This window comes from Salvelinus fontinalis, chromosome 33, assembly GCF_029448725.1.
Source record: "Salvelinus fontinalis isolate EN_2023a chromosome 33, ASM2944872v1, whole genome shotgun sequence".
NCBI classification, from domain to species: domain Eukaryota; kingdom Metazoa; phylum Chordata; class Actinopteri; order Salmoniformes; family Salmonidae; genus Salvelinus; species Salvelinus fontinalis.
The window spans coordinates 20,722,274-20,744,740 of record NC_074697.1 but is presented as its reverse complement, the minus strand read 5'-3'; the positions used below and the strand labels follow the sequence as shown (position 1 = coordinate 20,744,740).

General features: G+C 45.5%; 1 protein-coding gene across 2 annotated transcripts in view; it reads right to left on the bottom strand.

Annotated features, from left to right (window-relative positions):
• LOC129831799 (calsyntenin-2-like) overlaps positions 1-22,467 on the bottom strand; it is a 681,146-nt gene that overhangs the window by 189,067 nt on the left and 469,612 nt on the right. For both annotated transcript variants that reach the window (XM_055895258.1, XM_055895259.1), the window contains exon 4: positions 5,383-5,591. In XM_055895258.1, the coding sequence (XP_055751233.1) occupies positions 5,383-5,591 (209 nt within the window). The remainder of the gene's footprint in view (positions 1-5,382; positions 5,592-22,467) is intronic.

Sequence of the window (22,467 nt, the reverse complement as noted above, 5' to 3'; positions counted from 1 at the left end):
CTCGTCTTCTCTCTCTATCATCCTCCTCTCTGTCCTCGTCTTCTCTCTCTATCCTCCTCCTCCTCTCTGTCCTCGTCTTCTCTCTCTATCATTCTCCTCTCTGTCCTCGTCTTCTCTCTCTATCATTCTCCTCTCTGTCCTCGTCTTCTCTCTCTATCATCCTCCTCTCTGTCCTCGTCTTCCCTCTCTATCCTCCTCCTCTCTTTCCTCGTCTTCCCTCTCTATCCTCCTCCTCTCTGTCCTCATCTTCCCTCTCTATCCTCCTCCTCTCTGTCCTCTTCTTCTCTCTCTATCCTCCTCTCTGTCCTCGTCTTCTCTCTCTATCATTCTCCTCTCTGTCCTCGTCTTCTCTCTCTATCATCCTCCTCTCTGTCCTCGTCTTCTCTCTCTATCCTTCTCCTCTCTTTCCTCGTCTTCTCTCTCTATCCTCCTCCTCTCTTTCCTCGTCTTCTCTCTCTATCCTCCTCCTCTTTGTCCTCGTCTTCTCTCTCTATCCTCCTCTATGTCCTCGTCTTCTCTCTCTATCCTCCTCCTCTATGTCCTCGTCTTCTCTCTCTATCCTCCTCCTCTATGTCCTCGTCTTCTCTCTCTATCCTTCCCCTCTCTTTCCTCGTCTTCTCTCTCTATCCTCCTCTCTTTCCTCGTCTTCTCTCTCTATCCTCCTCCTCTATGTCCTCGTCTTCTCTCTTTATCCTTCTCCTCTCTCAGCAGGTTGTCTTTCTACATTTCTCTTTGATCTCACTTTTCATCCATTATGTCTCTCCTGTTTTGTTTTTCTCTTTTCTATCCATCTCCTGTTCTGCCCTAATACCCCGTCCTCTCTCTCTCTCTCTCTCTCTCTCTGTGTCTTTCTCTATCTCTCTCCCTATCTCTCAGTCTCTCTCAGTCACAGTCTCAGTCTCTCTCTGTCTCAGTCTGTCTCGCTCTCCGTCAGTTTTTTCTCTCTCACTCTCTCTCTCCCTATCTCTCTCCCTATCTCTTAGTCTCTGTCTCTTTCAGCCTCTCAGTCTCTCTATGCCCTCGTCTTCACCCTCTATCCTCCTCCTCTCTGTCCTCGTCTTCTCTCTCTATCATTCTCCTCTCTGTCCTCGTCTTCTCTCTCTATCATCCTCCTCTCTGTCCTCGTCTTCTCTCTCTATCATCCTCCTCTCTGTCCTCGTCTTCCCTCTATATCCTCCTCCTCTCTTTCCTCGTCTTCCCTCTCTATCCTCCTCCTCTCTGTCCTCATCTTCCCTCTCTATCCTCCTCCTCTCTGTCCTCTTCTTCTCTCTCTATCCTCCTCTCTGTCCTCGTCTTCTCTCTCTATCATTCTCCTCTCTGTCCTCGTCTTCTCTCTCTATCCTCCTCTCTGTCCTCGTCTTCTCTCTCTATCATTCTCCTCTCTGTCCTCGTCTTCTCTCTCTATCCTCCTCCTCCTCTCTGTCCTCGTCTTCTCTCTCTATCATTCTCCTCTCTGTCCTCGTCTTCTCTCTCTATCATTCTCCTCTCTGTCCTCGTCTTCTCTCTCTATCATCCTCCTCTCTGTCCTCGTCTTCCCTCTCTATCCTCCTCCTCTCTTTCCTCGTCTTCCCTCTCTATCCTCCTCCTCTCTGTCCTCATCTTCCCTCTCTATCCTCCTCCTCTCTGTCCTCTTCTTCTCTCTCTATCCTCCTCTCTGTCCTCGTCTTCTCTCTCTATCATTCTCCTCTCTGTCCTCGTCTTCTCTCTCTATCATCCTCCTCTCTGTCCTCGTCTTCTCTCTCTATCCTTCTCCTCTCTTTCCTCGTCTTCTCTCTCTATCCTCCTCCTCTCTGTCCTCGTCTTCCATCTCTATCATCCTCCTCTATGCCCTCGTCTTCACCCTATATCCTCCTCCTCTCTGTCCTCGTCTTCCCTCTCTATCCTCCTCCTCTCTGTCCTCATCTTCCCTCTCTATCCTCCTCCTCTCTGTCCTCGTCTTCTCTCTCTATCCTCCTCTCTGTCCTCGTCTTCTCTCTCTATCATTCTCCTCTCTGTCCTCGTCTTCTCTCTCTATCATCCTCCTCTCTGTCCTCGTCTTCTCTCTCTATCCTTCTCCTCTCTTTCCTCGTCTTCTCTCTCTATCCTCCTCCTCTCTTTCCTCATCTTCTCTCTCTATCCTCCTCCTCTCTTTCCTCGTCTTCTCTCTCTATCCTCCTCCTCTTTGTCCTCGTCTTCTCTCTCTATCCTCCTCTATGTCCTCGTCTTCTCTCTCTATCCTCCTCCTCTCTTTCCTCATCTTCTCTCTCTATCCTCCTCCTCTCTTTCCTCGTCTTCTCTCTCTATCCTTCCCCTCTCTTTCCTCGTCTTCTCTCTCTATCCTCCTCTCTTTCCTCGTCTTCTCTCTCTATCCTCCTCCTCTATGTCCTCGTCTTCTCTCTTTATCCTTCTCCTCTCTCAGCAGGTTGTCTTTCTACATTTCTCTTTGATCTCACTTTTCATCCATTATGTCTCTCCTGTTTTGTTTTTCTCTTTTCTATCCATCTCCTGTTCTGCCCTAATACCCCGTCCTCTCTCTCTCTCTCTCTCTCTCTCTGTGTCTTTCTCTATCTCTCTCCCTATCTCTCAGTCTCTCTCAGTCACAGTCTCAGTCTCTCTCTGTCTCAGTCTGTCTCGCTCTCCGTCAGTTTTTTCTCTCTCACTCTCTCTCTCCCTATCTCTCTCCCTATCTCTTAGTCTCTGTCTCTTTCAGCCTCTCAGTCTCTCTATGCCCTCGTCTTCACCCTCTATCCTCCTCCTCTCTGTCCTCGTCTTCCCTCTCTATCCTCCTCCTTTCTGTCCTCATCTTCCCTCTCTATCCTCCTCCTCTCTGTCCTCGTCTTCTCTCTCTATCCTCCTCTCTGTCCTCGTCTTCTCTCTCTATCATTCTCCGCTCTGTCCTCGTCTTCTCTCTCTATCATCCTCCTCTCTGTCCTCGTCTTCTCTCTCTATCATCCTCCTCTCTGTCCTCGTCTTCTCTCTCTATCCTTCTCCTCTCTTTCCTCGTCTTCTCTCTCTATCCTCCTCCTCTCTTTCCTCGTCTTCTCTCTCTATCCTCCTCCTCTATGTCCTCGTCTTCTCTCTTTATCCTTCTCCTCTCTCAGCAGGTTGTCTTTCTACATTTCTCTTTGATCTCACTTTTCATCCATTATGTCTCTCCTGTTTTGTTTTTCTCTTTTCTATCCATCTCCTGTTCTGCCCTAATACCCCGTCCTCTCTCTCTCTCTCTCTCTCTCTCTGTGTCTTTCTCTATCTCTCTCCCTATCTCTCAGTCTCTCTCAGTCACAGTCTCAGTCTCTCTCTGTCTCAGTCTGTCTCGCTCTCCGTCAGTTTTTTCTCTCTCACTCTCTCTCTCCCTATCTCTCTCCCTATCTCTTAGTCTCTGTCTCTTTCAGCCTCTCAGTCTCTCTATGCCCTCGTCTTCACCCTCTATCCTCCTCCTCTCTGTCCTCGTCTTCCCTCTCTATCCTCCTCCTCTCTGTCCTCATCTTCCCTCTCTATCCTCCTCCTCTCTGTCCTCGTCTTCTCTCTCTATCCTCCTCTCTGTCCTCGTCTTCTCTCTCTATCATTCTCCTCTCTGTCCTCGTCTTCTCTCTCTATCATCCTCCTCTCTGTCCTCGTCTTCTCTCTCTATCATCCTCCTCTCTGTCCTCGTCTTCTCTCTCTATCCTTCTCCTCTCTTTCCTCGTCTTCTCTCTCTATCCTCCTCCTCTCTGTCCTCGTCTTCTCTCTCTATCATCCTCCTCTATGCCCTCGTCTTCACCCTCTATCCTCCTCCTCTCTGTCCTCGTCTTCCCTCTCTATCCTCCTCCTCTCTGTCCTCATCTTCCCTCTCTATCCTCCTCCTCTCTGTCCTCGTCTTCTCTCTCTATCCTCCTCTTTGTCCTCGTCTTCTCTCTCTATCATTCTCCTCTCTGTCCTCGTCTTCTCTCTCTATCATCCTCCTCTCTGTCCTCGTCTTCTCTCTCTATCCTCCTCTATGTCCTCGTCTTCTCTCTCTATCATCCTCCTCTCTGTCCTCGTCTTCCCTCTCTATCCTCCTCCTCTCTTTCCTCGTCTTCCCTCTCTATCCTCCTCCTCTCTGTCCTCATCTTCCCTCTCTATCCTCCTCCTCTCTGTCCTCTTCTTCTCTCTCTATCCTCCTCTCTGTCCTCGTCTTCTCTCTCTATCATTCTCCTCTCTGTCCTCGTCTTCTCTCTCTATCATCCTCCTCTCTGTCCTCGTCTTCTCTCTCTATCCTTCTCCTCTCTTTCCTCGTCTTCTCTCTCTATCCTCCTCCTCTCTGTCCTCGTCTTCTCTCTCTATCATCCTCCTCTATGCCCTCGTCTTCACCCTCTATCCTCCTCCTCTCTGTCCTCGTCTTCCCTCTCTATCCTCCTCCTCTCTGTCCTCATCTTCCCTCTCTATCCTCCTCCTCTCTGTCCTCGTCTTCTCTCTCTATCCTCCTCTCTGTCCTCGTCTTCTCTCTCTATCATTCTCCTCTCTGTCCTCGTCTTCTCTCTCTATCATCCTCCTCTCTGTCCTCGTCTTCTCTCTCTATCCTTCTCCTCTCTTTCCTCGTCTTCTCTCTCTATCCTCCTCCTCTCTTTCCTCATCTTCTCTCTCTATCCTCCTCCTCTCTTTCCTCGTCTTCTCTCTCTATCCTCCTCCTCTTTGTCCTCGTCTTCTCTCTCTATCCTCCTCTATGTCCTCGTCTTCTCTCTCTATCCTCCTCTCTGTCCTCGTCTTCTCTCTCTATCCTCCTCCTCTATGTCCTCGTCTTCTCTCTCTATCCTTCTCCTCTCTTTCCTCGTCTTCTCTCTCTATCCTTCCCCTCTCTTTCCTCGTCTTCTCTCTCTATCCTCCTCTCTTTCCTCGTCTTCTCTCTCTATCCTCCTCCTCTATGTCCTCGTCTTCTCTCTTTATCCTTCTCCTCTCTCAGCAGGTTGTCTTTCTACATTTCTCTTTGATCTCACTTTTCATCCATTATGTCTCTCCTGTTTTGTTTTTCTCTTTTCTATCCATCTCCTGTTCTGCCCTAATACCCCGTCCTCTCTCTCTCTCTCTCTCTCTCTCTGTGTCTTTCTCTATCTCTCTCCCTATCTCTCAGTCTCTCTCAGTCACAGTCTCAGTCTCTCTCTGTCTCAGTCTGTCTCGCTCTCCGTCAGTTTTTTCTCTCTCACTCTCTCTCTCCCTATCTCTCTCCCTATCTCTTAGTCTCTGTCTCTTTCAGTCTCTCTCTCTGTCAATGTATCAATCTGTCAATGTGTGTGTGTGTGTGTGTGTGTGTGTGTGTGTGTGTGTGTGTGTGTGTGTGTGTGTGTGTGTGTGTGTGTGTGTGTGTGTGTGTGTGTGTGTGTGTGTGTGTGTGTGTGCACACTTGCAGGTGTGTGTGTGGTCAGGATGCGGTCCATTGCGTTTACTAACCATTGCGGTCGATGGCGAAGGGTGTGTTGGTGGTGGTGATCTGGTAGTTACAGATCTGGCTGTACTGTGGAGAACAGTCCTGGTCTGTAGCCTCCACCTGCAGTATGTTGTCATAGATCTTCCCCTCTGTCACCGCCGCGTGGTACTGGGCCTCCCGGAACACTGGAGAGAACTCATTCACATCATTCACCTGGATGTGTACCACTGCCCTGTGGACAGCAGGGGGAGACAGAGAGGACAGGGGAGAAAAGAGCCAAAGGTCAAGGCAGGATAACGTTTTTATAGAATGGATACGAGAAATCTAAGGAATGCCATGCAGGGTTTCCCAACAAGGTATTGGGGTTCCCTTCACCGCAGTAAAACCACCCTCAACACATCTGATTCAGATGATCATCAAGACCATTGGTTAGTTCATACATGTGTGCTGGTGGTGGAATACAACATATGGAATGGCTGGGGGACCCAAGGATTGGTTTGGGAAATACTGCAGAAGCAGTAAGAGCCGGTTGGTTGAGGTTTATTTTATATGCTGTTGTGGTTAAGGTGAGGGATTGAATAACATTCTAGCTAGTTAGCCCAATGATACCAAGGTAATCTACTACCTACTAACGAATAACCTTCTGGCTAGTTAACCAAATGATACCAAGGTAATCTACTACCTACTAACGAATAACCCTCTGGCTAGTTAACCAAATGATACCAAGGTAATCTACTACCTGCTAATGAATAACATTCTAGCTAGTTAACCCAATGATACCAAGGTAATCTACTACCTACTAATGAATAACATTCTAGCTAGTTAACCCAATGATACCAAGGTAATCTACTACCTACTAATGAATAACCCTCTAGCTAGTTAACCCAATGATACCAAGGTAATCTACTACCTGCTAATGAATAACATTCTAGCTAATTAACCCAATGATACCAAGGTAATCTACTACCTACTAATGAATAACATTCTAGCTAGTTAACCCAATGATACCAAGGTAATCTACTACCTGCTAATGAATAACATTCTAGCTAATTAACCCAATGATACCAAGGTAATCTACTACCTGCTAATGAATAACATTCTAGCTAGTTAACCCAATGATACCAAGGTAATCTACTACCTACTAATGAATAACCCTCTGGCTAGTTAACCAAATGATACCAAGGTAATCTACTACCTGCTAATGAATAACATTCTAGCTAGTTAACCCAATGATACCAAGGTAATCTACTACCTACTAATGAATAACATTCTAGCTAGTTAACCCAATGATACAAAAGTAATCTACTACCTGCTAATGAATAACATTCTAGCTAGTTAGCCTAATGATACCAAGGTAATCTACTACCTACTAATGAATAACATTCTAGCTAGTTAACCCAATGATACAAAGGTAATCTACTACCTGCTAATGAATAACATTCTAGCTAGTTAGCCTAATGATACCAAGGTAATCTACTACCTGCTAATGAATAACATTCTAGCTAGTTAACCCAATGATACAAAGGTAATCTACTACCTGCTAATGAATAACATTCTAGCTAGTTAGCCCAATGATACCAAGGTAATCTACTACCTAATTACGAATAACCCTCTGGCTAGTTAACCAAATGATACCAAGGTAATCTACTACCTAATTTTGAATAACCCTCTGGCTAGTTAACCCAATGATACCAAGGTAATCTACTACCTAATTACGAATAACCCTCTGGCTAGTTAACCCAATGATACCAAGGTAATCTACTACCTAATTACGAATAACCCTCTGGCTAGTTAACCCAATGATACCAAGGTAATCTACTACCTAATTACGAATAACCCTCTGGCTAGTTAACCCAATGATACCAAGGTAATCTACTACCTAATTACGAATAACCCTCTGGCTAGTTAACCAAATGATACCAAGGTAATCTACTACCTAATTACGAATAACCCTCTGGCTAGTTAACCCAATGATACCAAGGTAATCTACTACCTAATTACGAATAACCCTCTGGCTAGTTAACCAAATGATACCAAGGTAATCTACTACCTACTAATGAATAACCCTCTGGCTAGTTAACCCAATGATACCAAGGTAATCTACTACCTGCTAATGAATAACATTCTAGCTAGTTAACCCAATGATACAAAGGTAATCTACTACCTACTAACGAATAACCCTCTGGCTGGTTAACCCAATGATACCAAGGTAATCTACTACCTACTAACGAATAACCCTCTGGCTGGTTAACCCAATGATACCAAGGTAATCTACTACCTGCTAATGAATAACATTCTAGCTAGTTAACCCAATGATACAAAGGTAATCTACTACCTGCTAATGAATAACATTCTAGCTAGTTAGCCTAATGATACCAAGGTAATCTACTACCTGCTAATGAATAACATTCTAGCTAGTTAGCCTAATGATACAAAGGTAATCTACTACCTGCTAATGAATAACATTCTAGCTAGTTAACCCAATGATACCAAGGTAATCTACTACCTGCTAATGAATAACATTCTAGCTAGTTAACCCAATGATACCAAGGTAATCTACTACCTGCTAATGAATAACATTCTAGCTAGTTAACCCAATGATACCAAGGTAATCTACTACCTGCTAATGAATAACATTCTAGCTAGTTAACCCAATGATACAAAGGTAATCTACTACCTGCTAATGAATAACATTCTAGCTAGTTAGCCTAATGATACAAAGGTAATCTACTAAATGCTAATGAATAACATTCTAGCTAGTTAACCCAATGATACAAAGGTAATCTACTACCTACTAATGAATAACATTCTAGCTAGTTAACCCAATGATACCGCGGCAGGGTAGCCTAGTGGTTAGAGCGTTGGACTAGTAACCGAAAGGTTGCAAGTTCTAATCCCCGAGCTGACAAGGTACAAATCTGTCGTTCTGCCCCTGAACAGGCAGTTAACCCACTGTTCCTAGGCCGTCATTGAAAATAAGAATTTGTTCTTAACTGACTTGCCTAGTTAAATAAAGGTAAAATAAATAAAAAAAAAATACCAAGGTAATCTACTACCTGCTAATGAATAACATTCTAGCTAGTTAACCCAATGATACCAAGGTAATCTACTACCTACTAATGAATAACATTCTAGCTAGTTAACCCAATGATACAAAGGTAATCTACTACCTGCTAATGAATAACATTCTAGCTAGTTAACCCAATAATACAAAGGTAATCTACTACCTGCTAATGAATAACATTCTAGCTAGTTAGCCTAATGATACCAAGGTATTCTGCTTCTATACATCAGTTTTATACATTTTGTATTTATTGTACCACATCAGAGACACCCCATTCATCACTTAATAAAGTACTTGTATCTTGAATTGAAACAACTATTAACCCACAATGTGTTAATCAATACCCTTCCTCTGGTCATGTAGAATAAGTCAACTGATTGCATAATCAATTGACTGATTTATTCATTGACAAGAGGGTGATGGATTGAGGTCACAAAAATGAAGTTTGGTGAGCTTGAGAAACAAACAGACAATGACAACACTACCCCAGTGAGTTGTGTGAGAAAAGCACAACAGACCTGGTACATTGTTAAGGATTAAGATAATGCCAATCATGATAACACTGGAGTTATCCTCTTCGCGTCAGATCCTAAACCCTGTCAGAGATCTTCTGGGCCAGTGATTCCACATTGAATACAACATGAGACAGCAGGAGGCTGGACGCCTCCATAATGCATTTTCACACCATCTTATCTCTCTGTGCCACATAGCCAGTGGGCACTTTGTTTCTTTCCATTTGAACACACACAAACACTTGCAAGTCTACACCCCCCCACCGAATCATGGACAGAACACACACACACACATAATAACCATTATAAATCAGCCATCAACTGTGCTAACGGTAATGCTAAGTGCTAGCCTCAGCAGTAACAGGCCACAGCCAGACAGGGTAATGCTAAGTGTTAGCCTCAGCAGTAACAGTGCCACAGCCAGATAGGGTAATGCTAAGTGCTAGCCTCAGCAGTAACAGGCCACAGCCAGACAGGATAATGCTAAGTGCTAGCCTCAGCAGTAACAGGCCACAGCCAGACAGGGTAATGCTAAGTGCTAGCCTCAGCAATAACAGGCCACAGCCAGACAGGGTAATGCTAAGTGCTAGCCTCAGCAGTAACATGCCACAGCCAGACAGGGTAATGCTAAGTGCTAGCCTCAGCAGTAACAGGCCACAGCCAGACAGGATAATGCTAAGTGTTAGCCTCAGCAGTAACAGTGCCACAGCCAGATAGGGTAATGGTAAGTGCTAGCCTCAGCAGTAACAGGCCACAGCCAGATAGGGCAATGCTAAGTGCTAGCCTCAGCAGTAACAGACCACAGCCAGACAGGGTAATGCTAAGTGCAAGCCCCAGCAGTAACAGTGCCACAGCCAGATAGGGTAATGCTAAGTGCTAGTCTCAGCAGTAACAGGCCACAGCCAGACAGGATAATGCTAAGTGCTAGCCGCAGCAGTAACAGGCCACAGCCAGATAGGGTAATGCTAAGTGCTAGCCTCAGCAGTAACAGGCCACAGCCAGATAGGGTAATGCTAAGTGCTAGCCTCAGCAGTAACAGGCCACAGCCAGACAGGGTAATGCTAAGTGCAAGCCCCAGCAGTAACAGTGCCACAGCCAGATAGGGTAATGCTAAGTGCTAGTCTCAGCAGTAACAGGCCACAGCCAGACAGGATAATGCTAAGTGCTAGCCTCAGCAGTAACAGGCCACAGCCAGATAGGGTAATGCTAAGTGCTAGCCTCAGCAGTAACAGGCCACAGCCAGACAGGATAATGCTAAGTGTTAGCCTCAGCAGTAACAGGCCACAGCCAGACAGGATAATGCTAAGTGTTAGCCTCAGCAGTAACAGGCCACAGCCAGACAGGTTAATGCTAAGTGCTAGCCTCAGCAGTAACAGGCCACAGCCAGACAGGATAATGCTAAGTGTTAGCCTCAGCAGTAACAGTGCCACAGCCAGATAGGGTAATGCTAAGTGCAAGCCCCAGCATTAACAGTGCCACAGCCAGACAGTGTCATGACTGTCCAGTGAGGATCCAATGGGGTAAATCAGCTTAGCAATGGTTGACAGTAACCAGACGTCTCTCACCCACAGCAGAGGGGAGGAGGGAGCTGGTGGGGGTTGACAGTTCACACCCTGTTGTAAATTACAGGAGAAGAGAGATCTCCCTCTCCAAAATCCACCAAGGAATGTTCTTTGTTAACAGGCTTTATCCCGCCGAAACTCTAACACGTTCAAAAAGCGAATACTGGAACAATATTTCTACCATAAGAACGTGGAGAATAGTCAAAAATGATCTATAGAAAACTAATGTCATATTGTATTTTTTTTGTGTGATGTTATTAAAAGTTTATAAAGGCAATATTGTAAGTTGAAAGTTATTTAAACTACAGGTATGAAGTCTCAATCCTTAATGTTATATATGAAATATGAACAATTATGAACGTGGCACCAACTCGCCTTCCGAACATTCTATTCCCAGCTTACTGTTCAACGTCACAATGCCTGCTTTGCTAGTGTTGGCAATGAGACCTGCTCACGTTGTTTTATAGTTAAAATGTAAACAACACAAATATTACTGGAACTCTGCGGTCTGGCATGTCTATCTATTTTGCCAAATATCTCGCAATGTGTATTTTTAGATTATTTTCAAGTCGGACGCCATTTTAATCATGAGAATCTCCTCTTTCTGATTATGTAAGCCTGGGCAGCTAGCTCAGTTGTCATCAAAAGCTAGCCCCCAAATATTTTTACATACATAATTAAACCAATTTGTGTAGTACTGATTCATGAGTAAGGCTGGGTTTTTTGCCGATGCATGACGTGACAACTGTTCAGAATGATGATATGATGCGAGGTTATGATTTAATACATTGACTGTTTAATGGATGTGATAAGTAAAGACCTTTAGAGTTTAATGTGGGAGATGGTAACTCTTTAAACAACCTCTCTCATGGTGCAACAAATTCCTAATGAGTTAATTGTTGCATGATTCATTTAATCAGGTAACAAGTAAACATAGTTAGTTGATTCGATAAATAACAGTCATCAGATTAGTGAAAGTAAAGTCACGACAACAGGGTAATGCTAAGTGCTAGCCTCAGCAGTAACAATGCCACCGCCAGACAGTACTGTATGTAGCATCAGCACCAGTGGTAAGCATTAAATCCCTCTGCAGCTTGACCTGTCATATTAATGTGTCTCTCTCATAACCTCCCCCCCCCCCCCCCCTCTGGACGGGGCCAAACATATGTTACACCCCACTGGGGATTGGAGGGAGGGATGGTTGATGGGATAAGGGTGAGGTGGAGGGTGGGAGGGAGGGAGAGATGGAGGGGGAGTGGCACAGGAACACATCTGGTTGAAAACAGATGCCTGGCTTCCTTTCCCTCTCCAGTGCCAGTGAGGGTTATGAGAGAGAAAGAGAGAGTGTGTGTGTGTGTGTGTGTGTGTGTGTGTGTGTGTGTGTGTGTGTGTGTGTGTGTGTGTGTGTGTGTGTGTGTGTGTGTGTGTGTGTGTGTGTGTGTGTACGCTTGTGTGTGTGTGTTCAGTGGGCATGGTGCCACACCTGCTCCAGCCTCAAGCCATGCTCCCTGCTCCTTTGGTACAACACAACACAACACAACACAAAGCTGATGAAAAGGATCTAGAATAGGCAAGGGGCAACCTAAAAAGACACAACTGGATCCAAATGACCAAGGTGTGTAGAAAATCTCACACCAAAAGTATCTGTATTATCGAATAAAGACAGAACACAAGAGGATCTGGTAGGCTACATGACAAAATGTAGACCAATCCATTCCAATCCAAAGGAAGATGTATCTATATATGACAGGGTAATCCCAGTCTTTTTTAGGCCTGGCGTTGGGGCTCTTTCCTCTCCCCCTCAGCAGACCCCTAGGGTAGTGCTTCCACCATGACAAGTGTAAGATACTACAGGTGTAGGACCTTAATTTGATCACCCTTTTTTTGAATGACTACCTCATCTCTGTTCTCCACACATACAGTACAATTATCTCTAAGGTTCCTCAGTCGAGCAGTGAATTTCAAACACAGATTCAAATACCAGGGAGGTTTTCCAATGCCTCGCTAAGAAGGGTTCCTATTGGTAAAAAAAAGCAGACATTGAATATCCCTTTGAGCATTGTGAAGTTATTCATTACACTTTGGATGGTATCTCAATACACCCAGTCACTACAAAGATACAGGCGCCCATCCTAACTCAGTTTCCACAGGAAGGCCAATGGTGACAGTAAAACAGTTACAAAGTTGAATGGTTGTGATAGGAGAAAACTGAGGATGGATCAACAACATTGTAGTTACTCCACAAAACTAACCTAAATGATAGAGTGAAAAGAAGAAAGGCTGTACAGAATACAAGTATTCCAAAACATGCATCCTGTTTGTAACAAGGCACTAAAGTAATACTGCAACAACAAAAAAATTGTTTGGTCCTGAATACAAAGTATTATGTTTGGGGTAAATCCAATACAACACGTTGCTGAGCATTACTCTCCATATTTTCAAGCATAGTGGTGGCTGCATCATGTTATGGGTATGCTTGATATCGTTAAGGACTGGGGGAGACTGGAATGGCGCTAAGCACAGGCACAATCCAAGAGGAAAGCCCGGTTCAGTCTGCTTTCCACCAGACACTGGGGGATTAATTCACCTTTCAGCAGGACAATAAGCTAAAACACAAGCCAAATCTACAGTGGTGTTGCTTACTAATAAAACAGTGAATGTTTTGACGTGGCCGAGTTACAGTTTTGAGTTAAATATACTTGCAATCTATGGTAAGACCTGAAAATGATTGTATAGTAATGATCAACAACCAATTTGACAGAGCTTGAATAATTTTGAAAAGAATAATGGGTAAATGTTGCACAATCCAAGGGAAAGCTCTTAGAGACTTACCCAGAAAGACTCACAGCTGTAATCGCTGCCAATAGTGCTTCTACAATGTATTGACTCAGGGATGTGAATACTTATGTAAATGGTATTTCTGTATTTCATTTTCAAGAAATTTGAATAACTTTCTCAAAACATGTTTTCAATTTGTCATTATGGGGTATTGTGTGTAGATGGGTGAGAAAAAACAAATGTAATCTGTTATGAATTCAGGCTGTAACAACAAAATGCGGAATAAGTCAAGGGGTATGAACGCTTTCTGAAGGCACTGAAAATCACAAAGCATCATGACAGCTTATACTAATGAGTGACAGCTCTTTGCTCACATTCGCTTGTGTGAGAGTTTGTGTGCGTGTGTCGGTATGTGTATGTACATACAGTGCCTTGCAAAAGTATTCATCCCCCTTGGCGTTTTTCCTATTTTGATGCGTTTCGACCTGTAATTTAAATGGATTTTTATTTCGATTTCATGTAATGGACATACACAAAATAGTCCAAATTGGTGAAGTGAAATGCAAAAAATAACTGATATAAAAAACAGAAAAGTTGTAACGGCGGCCTTCCCTCTCTTCACTAGAAGAGGGGGTGAAACAGGGATCGGACCAACACGCAGCGTAGCCAGTGCTCAACATGTTTAATTAAACAAAAAAACAGTGAACACTTACAACGAACAAAAAACAAAGTGTGGCAAACCGAAACAGTCCTATCTGGTGCAGACCACAAACACAGAGACAGGAAACAACCACCCACAATCCCCAACACAACACAAGCCACCTATATATGATTCTCAATCAGGGACAATGATTGACAGCTGTCTCTGATTGAGAACCATATTAGGCTGGACACAGAAACAGACAAACTAGACACACAACATAGAATTCCCACCCAGCTCACGTCCTGACCAACACTAAACAAGCAAAACACATAAGAACTATGGTCAGTACGTGACAGTACCCCCCCCCCCCCCCCCCCCTGAGGTGCGGACTCCGAACGCACCCCTAAAACTCAAGGGGAGGGTCTGGGTGGGCATCTGTCCGCGGTGGCGGCTCCGGCGGTGGACGAGGACACCACTCCACCACTGTCTTTGTCCCCCTCCTTAGCGTCCTTTGAGTGGCGACCCTCGCCCCCGACCATGGTCCAGGAACCTTCACCAAGGCCCCTCCTAAATATAGACAACTCAGGACAGAGAGGTATCTCAGGACAGAGGGGTAGCTCAGGACAGAGGGGTAGCTCAGGACAGAGAGGTAGCTCAGGACAGAGAGGTAGCTCAGGACAGAGGGGCAACTCCGGACTGAAGTACAGCTCCGGACAGAGAGGCAGCTCTGGACTGAATGTTTGCTCCGGACTAGATGCAGCTCATGACTGGAGGGCAGCTCATGACTGGAGGGCAGCTCATGACTGGAGGGCAGCTCATGACTGGAGGGCAGCTCATGACTGGAAGGCAGCTCCTGACTGGAAGGCAGCTCATGACTGAAGGGCAGCTCATGACTGAAGGGCAGCTCATGACTGGAAGGCAGCTCATGACTGGAAGGCAGCTCATGACTGAAGGGCAGCTCATGACTGGAAGGCAGCTCATGACTGAAGGGCAGCTCATGACTAAAGGGCAGCTCATGACTGACAGGCAGCTCATGACTGGAGGGCAGCTCCTGACTGGAGGGCAGCTCCTGACTGCCTGGCGTCTCTGGCAGCTCCTGACTGGCTGGCGGCTCTGGCGGCTCCTGACTGGCTGGTGGCTCTGGCGGCCCCTGACTGGCTTACGGCTCTGGCGGCCCCTGACTGGCTTGCGGCTCTGGCGGCTCCTGACTGGCTGGCGGCTCTGGCGGCTCCTGACTGACGGACGGCTCTGGCGGCTCCTGACTGACGAACGGCTCTGACGGCTCGGGACAGACGGGCGGCTCTAATGGCTCGGGACAGACGGATGGCTCAGATGGAGCTGGGCAGAAGGATGGCTCAGATGGCGCTGGGCAGACGGATGGCTCAGATGGCGCTGGGCAGATGGATAGCTCATATGGCACTGGGCAGACAGATGGCTCAGTTTGCACTGGGCAGACGGATGGCTCAGATGGCGCTGGGCAGACGGATGGCTCAGATGACGCTGGGCAGACGGATGGCTCAGACGGCCCTGGGCAGGCAGGCAGCTCAGACGGCGCTGGGCAGATGAGCAGTGCAGATGGCGTTGAGCAGACGAGCAGTGCAGGCGGGGTTGGGCAGACGGCCGACTCTAACCTGCTGCGGCGCACAGTAGGCCTGGTGCGTGGTGCCGGAACTGGTGGCAACGGACTGGAGACACGCACCTCAAGGCTAGTGCGGGGAGCAGGAACAGGGCACACTGGTTTCTCAAAGCGCACTATAGGCCTGGTGCGTGGTGCCGGAACTGGTGGTACCGGACTGAGGGCACGCACCTCAGTGCGAGTGCGGGGAGAAGGAACAGGGCGTACAGGGCTCTGGAGACGCACAGGAGGCTTGGTGCATCGTGCCGGAACTGGTGGTACCGGGCTGGAGACACGCACCATAGGGCTAGTGCGTGGAGGAGGAACAGGGCTCTGAAGACGCACAGGAAGCCTGCTGCGTGGTGTTGGCACTGGTGGTACTGGGCTGGAGCGGGAAGGTGGCGCCGGATATACCGGACCGTGCAGGCGTACTGGCTCCCTTGAGCACTGAGCCTGCCCAACTTTACCTGTTTGAATGCTCCCCGTAGCCCGACCAATGCGGGGAGGTGGAATAACCCGCACTGGGCTGTGTTGGCGAACCGGGGACACCATGCGTAAGGCTGGTGCCATGTACACCGGCCCGAGGAGACGTACTGGAGGCCAGATATGTAGAGCCGGCTTCATGGCACTTGGCTCAATGCTCAATCTAGCCCGGCCAGTGCGGGGAGGTGGAATAACCCGCACCGGGCTATGCACACGTACAGGAGACACCGTGCGCTCTTCCGCATAACACGGTGTCTGCCCGTACTCCCGCTCTCCACGGTAAGCATGGGAAGTGGGCGCAGTTCTCCTACCTGACTTCGTCACACTACCCTTTAGCCCCCTCCAAGAAATTTTTGTGATTTCTTCTCGGGCTTCCTGGCCAGCCATGTTCCCTCATAACACCGGTTCCCCTTCTCAACTGCTTTCGCTCTCCTAGCTGCCTCCACCTGTTCCCATGGAAGGCGATCCTTACCAGCCAGGATCTCCTCCCATGTGTAAAAACCCTTTCCGTCCAATACGTCCTCCCAAGTCCATTTCTCCTGGTCCCGCTGCTGCTGCTGCTGCCGCTGCTGCCCGTTGCTACGCTGCTTGGTCCGAGATTGGTGGTTGGTTCTGTAACGGCGGCCTTCCCTCTCTTCACCTGAAGAGGGGGTGAAACAGGGATCTGACCAACACGCAGCGTAGCCAGTGCTCAACATGTTTAATTAAACAAAAAAACTGTGAACACTTACAACGAACAAAAAATAACAAAGTGTGGCAAACCGAAACAGTCCTATCTGGTGCAGACCACAAACACAGAGACAGGAAACAACCACCCACAATCCCCAAAACAACACAAGCCACCTATATATGATTCTCAATCAGGGACAACGATTGACAGCTGTCTCTGATTGAGAACCATATTAGGCTGGACACAGAAACAGACAAACTAGACACACAACATAGAATTCCCACCCAGCTCACGTCCTGACCAACACTAAACAAGCAAAACACATAAGAACTATGGTCAGGACGTGACAAAAGTGGTGCGTGCATATACATTCATCCCTTTTACTATGAAACCCCTAAATAAGATCTGGTGCAACCAATTACCTTCAGAAGTCACACAATTAGTTAAATAAAGTCCACCTGTGTGCAATCTAAGTGTCACATGATCTGTCACATGATCTCGGTATACATACACCTGTTCTTAAAGGCCCCAGAGTCTGAAACACCACTAAGCAAGGGGCACCACCAAGCAAGCGGCACCATGAAGACCAAGGAGATCTCCAAACAGGTCAGGGACAAAGTTGTGGTGAAGTACAGATCAGCGATAGGTTATAAAAAAATATCAGAAACTTTGAACATTCCACGGAGCACCATAAAATCTATTATTAAAAAATAGAAAGAATATAGCACCATAACAAACTTGCCAAGAGAGGGCCGCCCACCAAAACTCACGGACCAGGCAAAGAGGACATTAATCAGAGAGGCAACAAAGAGACCAAAGATAACCCCGAAGGTGCTGCAATGCTCCACAGCTGAGATTGGAGTATCTGTCCATAGGACCACTTCAATCCGTACTCTTCACAGCGCTGGGCTTTACGGAAGAGTGGCCAGAAAAAAAGCCATTGCTTAAAGAAAAAAAAGCTAACACGTGTAGCGTTCACCAAAAGGGAGACTCCTCAAACATATGGAAGAATGTCCTCTAGTCAGATGAGACTAAAATTGAGCTTTTTGGCCATCAAGGAAAACATTATGTCTGGTGAAAACCCAACACCTCTCATCACCCCGAGAATACCATCTCCACAGTGAAGCATTGTGATGGCAGCATCATGCTGTGGGGATGTTTTTCATCGGCAGGGACTGGGAAACTGATCAGAGTTGAAGGAATGATGGATGGTGCTAAATACAGGGAAATTCTTGAGGGAAACCTATTTCAGTCTTCCAGAGATTTGAGACTAAGATGGAGGTTCACCTTCCAGCAGGACAATGACCCTAAGCATACTGCTAAAGAAACCTTTGAGTGGTTAAAGAGGAAACATTGAAATGTCTTGGAATGGCCTAGTCAACGCCCAGACCTCAATGCAATTGAGAATCTGTGGTATGACTTAAAGCTTGCTGTACACCAGCGGAACCCATCCAACTTGAAGGAGCTGGAGCAGTTTTGCTTTGGTTGTAAGGCAACAAAATAGAAAACAGGCTAAGGGGGTGAATACTTTTGCAAGCATGTTTGCATGTATGTTTGTGTCTGTGTGTGTGTGTTGAACGGTCTGTTTATGTGTGTCGGTGTGTACAGTTGAAGACGGAAGTTTACATACACCTTAACCAAATACATTTAAACTCAGTTTTTCACAATTCCTGACATTTAATCCCAGTTAAAATTCTATGCTTTAGGTCAGTTAGGATCACCACTTTATTTTAAGAATGTGAAATGTCAGAATAATAGTAGAGAGAATGATTTATTTAAATTGTTATTTCTTTCATCACATTCCTAGTGGGTCAGAAGTTCACATACACTCAATTAGTACTTGGTAGCATTGCTTTTAAATTGTTTAACTTGGGTCAAACGTTTCAGGTAGCCTTCCACAAGGTTCCCACAATAAGTTGGGTGAATTTTGGCCCATTCTTCCTGACAGAGCTGGTGTAACTAAGTCAAGTTTGTAGGCCTTCTTGCTTGCACATGCTTTTTCAGTTCTGCACACAAATTCTCTATGTGATGGAGGTCAGGGCTTTGTGATGGCCACTCCAATATTTTGACTTTGTTGTCCTTAAGCCATTTTGCCACAACTTTGGAAGTATGCTTGGTCATTGTCCTTTTGGAAGACCCATTCGCGACCAAGCTTTAACTTCCTGACGAAATGCTTCAGTCTGGTTTTAGACCCCATCATAGCACTGAGACTGCACTTTTGAAGGTGGTAAATTACCTTTTAATGGTGTCAGACCGAGGCTCTGCATCTGTCCTCGTGCTCCTAGACCTTAGTGCTGCCTTTGATACCATCGATCACCACATTCTTTTGGAGAGATTGGAAACCCAAATTGGTCTACACGGACAAGTTCTGGCCTGGTTTAGATCTTATCTGTCGGAAAGTTATCAGTATGTCTCTGTGAATGGTTTGTCCTCTGACAAATCAACTGTACATTTGGGTGTTCCTCAAGGTTCCGTTTTGGGACCACTATTGTTTTCACTATATATTTTACCTCTTGGGGGTGTCATTCAAAAACATAATGTTAACTTTCACTGCTATGCGGATGACACACAGCTGTACATTTCAATGAAACATGGTGAAGCCCCAAAATTGCCCTCGCTAGAAGCCTGTGTTTCAGACATAAGGAAGTGGATGGCTGCAAACGTTCTACTTTTAAACTCGGACAATACAGAGATACTTGTTCTAGGTCCCAAGAAACAAAGAGATCTTCGTTGAATCTGACAATTCATCTTGATGGTTGTACAGTCGTCTCAAATAAAACTGTGAAGGACCTAAGCGTTACTCTGGACCCTGATCTCTCTTTTGACGAACATATCAAGACTGTTTCAAGGACAGCTTTTTTCCATCTACGTAACATTGCAAAAATCAGAAACTTTCTGTCCAAAAATGATGCATTTAAATTAATCCATGCTTTTGTTACTTCTAGGTTAGACTACTGCAATGCTCTACTTTCCGGCTACCTTTCCAGCTACCCACTAAATAAACTTCAGTTAGTGCTAAATACGGCTGCTAGAATCCTGACTAGAAACCAAAAAATTTGATCATATTACTCCAGTGCTAGCCTCCCTACACTGGCTTCCTGTTAAGGCAAGGGCTGATTTAAAGGTTTTACTGCTAACCTACAAACCATTACATGGGCTTGCTCCTACCTATCTTTACGATTTGGTCCTGCCGTACATACCTACACGTACGCTACGGTCACAAGACGCAGGCCTCCTAATTGTCCCTAGAATTTCTAAGCAAACAGCTGGAGGCAGGGCTTTCGCCTATAGAGCTCCATTTTTATGGAATGGTCTGCCTACCCATGTGAGAGACGCAGACTCGGTCTCAACCTTTAAGTCTTTACTGAAGATTCATCTCTTCAGTGGGTCATATGATTGAGTGTAGTCTGACCCAGGAGTGTGAAGGTGAACGGAAAGGCTCTGGAGCAACGAACCACCCTTGCTGTCTCTGCCTGGCTGGTTCCCCACTCCCCACTGGGATTCTCTGCCTCTAATCCTATTACAGGGGCTGAGTCACTGGCTTACTGGTGCTCTTTCATGCCGTCCCTAGGAGGGGTGCGTCACTTGAGTGGGTTGAGTCACTGACGTGATCTTCCTGTCTGGGTTGGCGCCCCCCCCCCTTGGGTTGTGCCGTGGCGGAGATCTTTGTGGGCTATACTCGGCCTTGTCGCAGGATGGTACGTTGGTGGTTGAAGATATCCCTCTAGTGGTGTGGGGGCTGTGCTTTGGCAAAGTGGGTGGGGTTATAGCCTTGAAATACATCCACAGGTACACCTCCAATTGACTCAAATTATGTCAATTAGCCTATCAGAAGCTTCTAAAGCCAGGACATCATTTTCTGGAATTTTCCAAGCTGTTTATTGGCACAGTCAACTTAGTGTTTATAAACTTCTGACCCACTGTAATTGTGCTACAGTGAATTATAAGTGAAATAATCTGTCTGTAAACAATTGTTGGAAAAATGACTTGTGTCATGCACAAAGTAGATGTCCTAACCGATTTGCCAGAACTATAGTTTGTTAACAAGAAATTTGTGGAGTGGTTGAAAAACACTTAGGTTGGAGTCATTAAAACTCGTATGTAAACTTCCGACTTCAACTGTATGTGTGCTCGTGTGTATGCACAGTATGTGTCTGTCTGTGTGTGTGCGCGGATGAGTGTGTGTTTATTTGAGTGAGTCTTCCTGTGTGTGTGTGTGTGTGTGTGTGTGTGTGTGTGTGTGTGTGTGTGTGTGTGTGTGTGTGTGTGTGTGTGTGTGTGTGTGTGTGTGTGTGTGTGTGTGTGTGTGTGTGTGTGTGTGTGTGTGTGTTTCGATCCTCTCAGCCGCGGGAAGGTGCTGCCATCCGTTGAGATAATTAGTCGTTCCCAAACCTCTGGCAGGGAGATGAGGAACAGACGTTCTTCTCAGAATCACAAGTGACAAGTTTAATAACCGTCTCACGACGACCACCGCATGGGCAGAAAGATGGTGGCTTTACAATGAGTTTTCAAGATTAGCCCTGAGAGTCTCTGTGGAGTCTGAACAACCCGGAGGTCAGGGGTTAACATCCTAGATGAGCTGCTACTACCGTCATTGACCGGGGCACTTAACCCAGACACACTTGTAGTAAACCTCCTACAACAGCCCTCCAGCACTTAAACCATGTAGTAAATCTACCACTCACCGCTGATGGGGAGAGATGAGGAAATTAAAGAATGTGACACTTTCACACAGGAAGTGAGAGGAGTAGAAATGAATTATGACATCAACTTAGAAATACTTATATTTGTGTCTGGGTACACACATTTGGCATCAACTGTGACTCAGAACTAATCATGCATTCACATTACTATTTCATTAGGATTTTAAAAAGCAGTATATTAAAAACATTTCATCACACATTATTAAAATGGAGAATAAAGGTTGTATTTTCAGAATAAAGTGCTCTGATTCGGAGTTATTGTTCAGTGGGAAAATCTATTGATATGACTCACTGGTAGTCAATGGTGATAACCCTTATTTGTTGCCATAGTGATTTGAGTTACAGTACCAGCCAAAAGTTTGGACACACCTAGTCATTCCAGGGTTTTTCTTTATTTTTTACTTTTTTCTACATTTTAGAATAATAGTGATGACATAAAATCTATGAAATCACTCATATGGAATCATGTAGTAACCAAAAAAGTGTTAAACAAATCAAAATAAATTTTACTTTTCAAATTCTTCAAAGGAGCCACTATTTGCCATTATGACAGCTTTGCACACACTTGGTATTCAATGAAGAAATTATATTCGATTTGTTTAACACTTTTATGGTTACTGCTAGATTCCATACGTGTTATTTCATCATTTTGATGTCTTCACTATTATTCTACAATGTAGAAAATAGTAAAAATAAAGAAAAACCCTTGAATGAGTAGGTGTCTTTCAAACTTTTGACTGGTACTGTAACAAACGTCGTCAGGAGAAGGAGAAGAGGACCAAGGTGCAGCGTGGTAAGTATTCATAATACGTTATTTTAATAAATATGAACACTCTAACAAAACAACAACACGACAAACGAACAGTTCTGTAAGGTGACGAAAAACACTAAACAGAAAATAACCACCCACCAACACAGGTGGGAACAGGCTACCTAACGATAGACAGCTGCCTCTGATTGGGAACCATACTAGGCCAAACAGATAGAAATACAAAACAAGGACAACATAGAACACCAGACATAGAATGCCCACCCAAACTCGCGCCCTGACCAACCAAAATAGAGACATAAAAAGAAT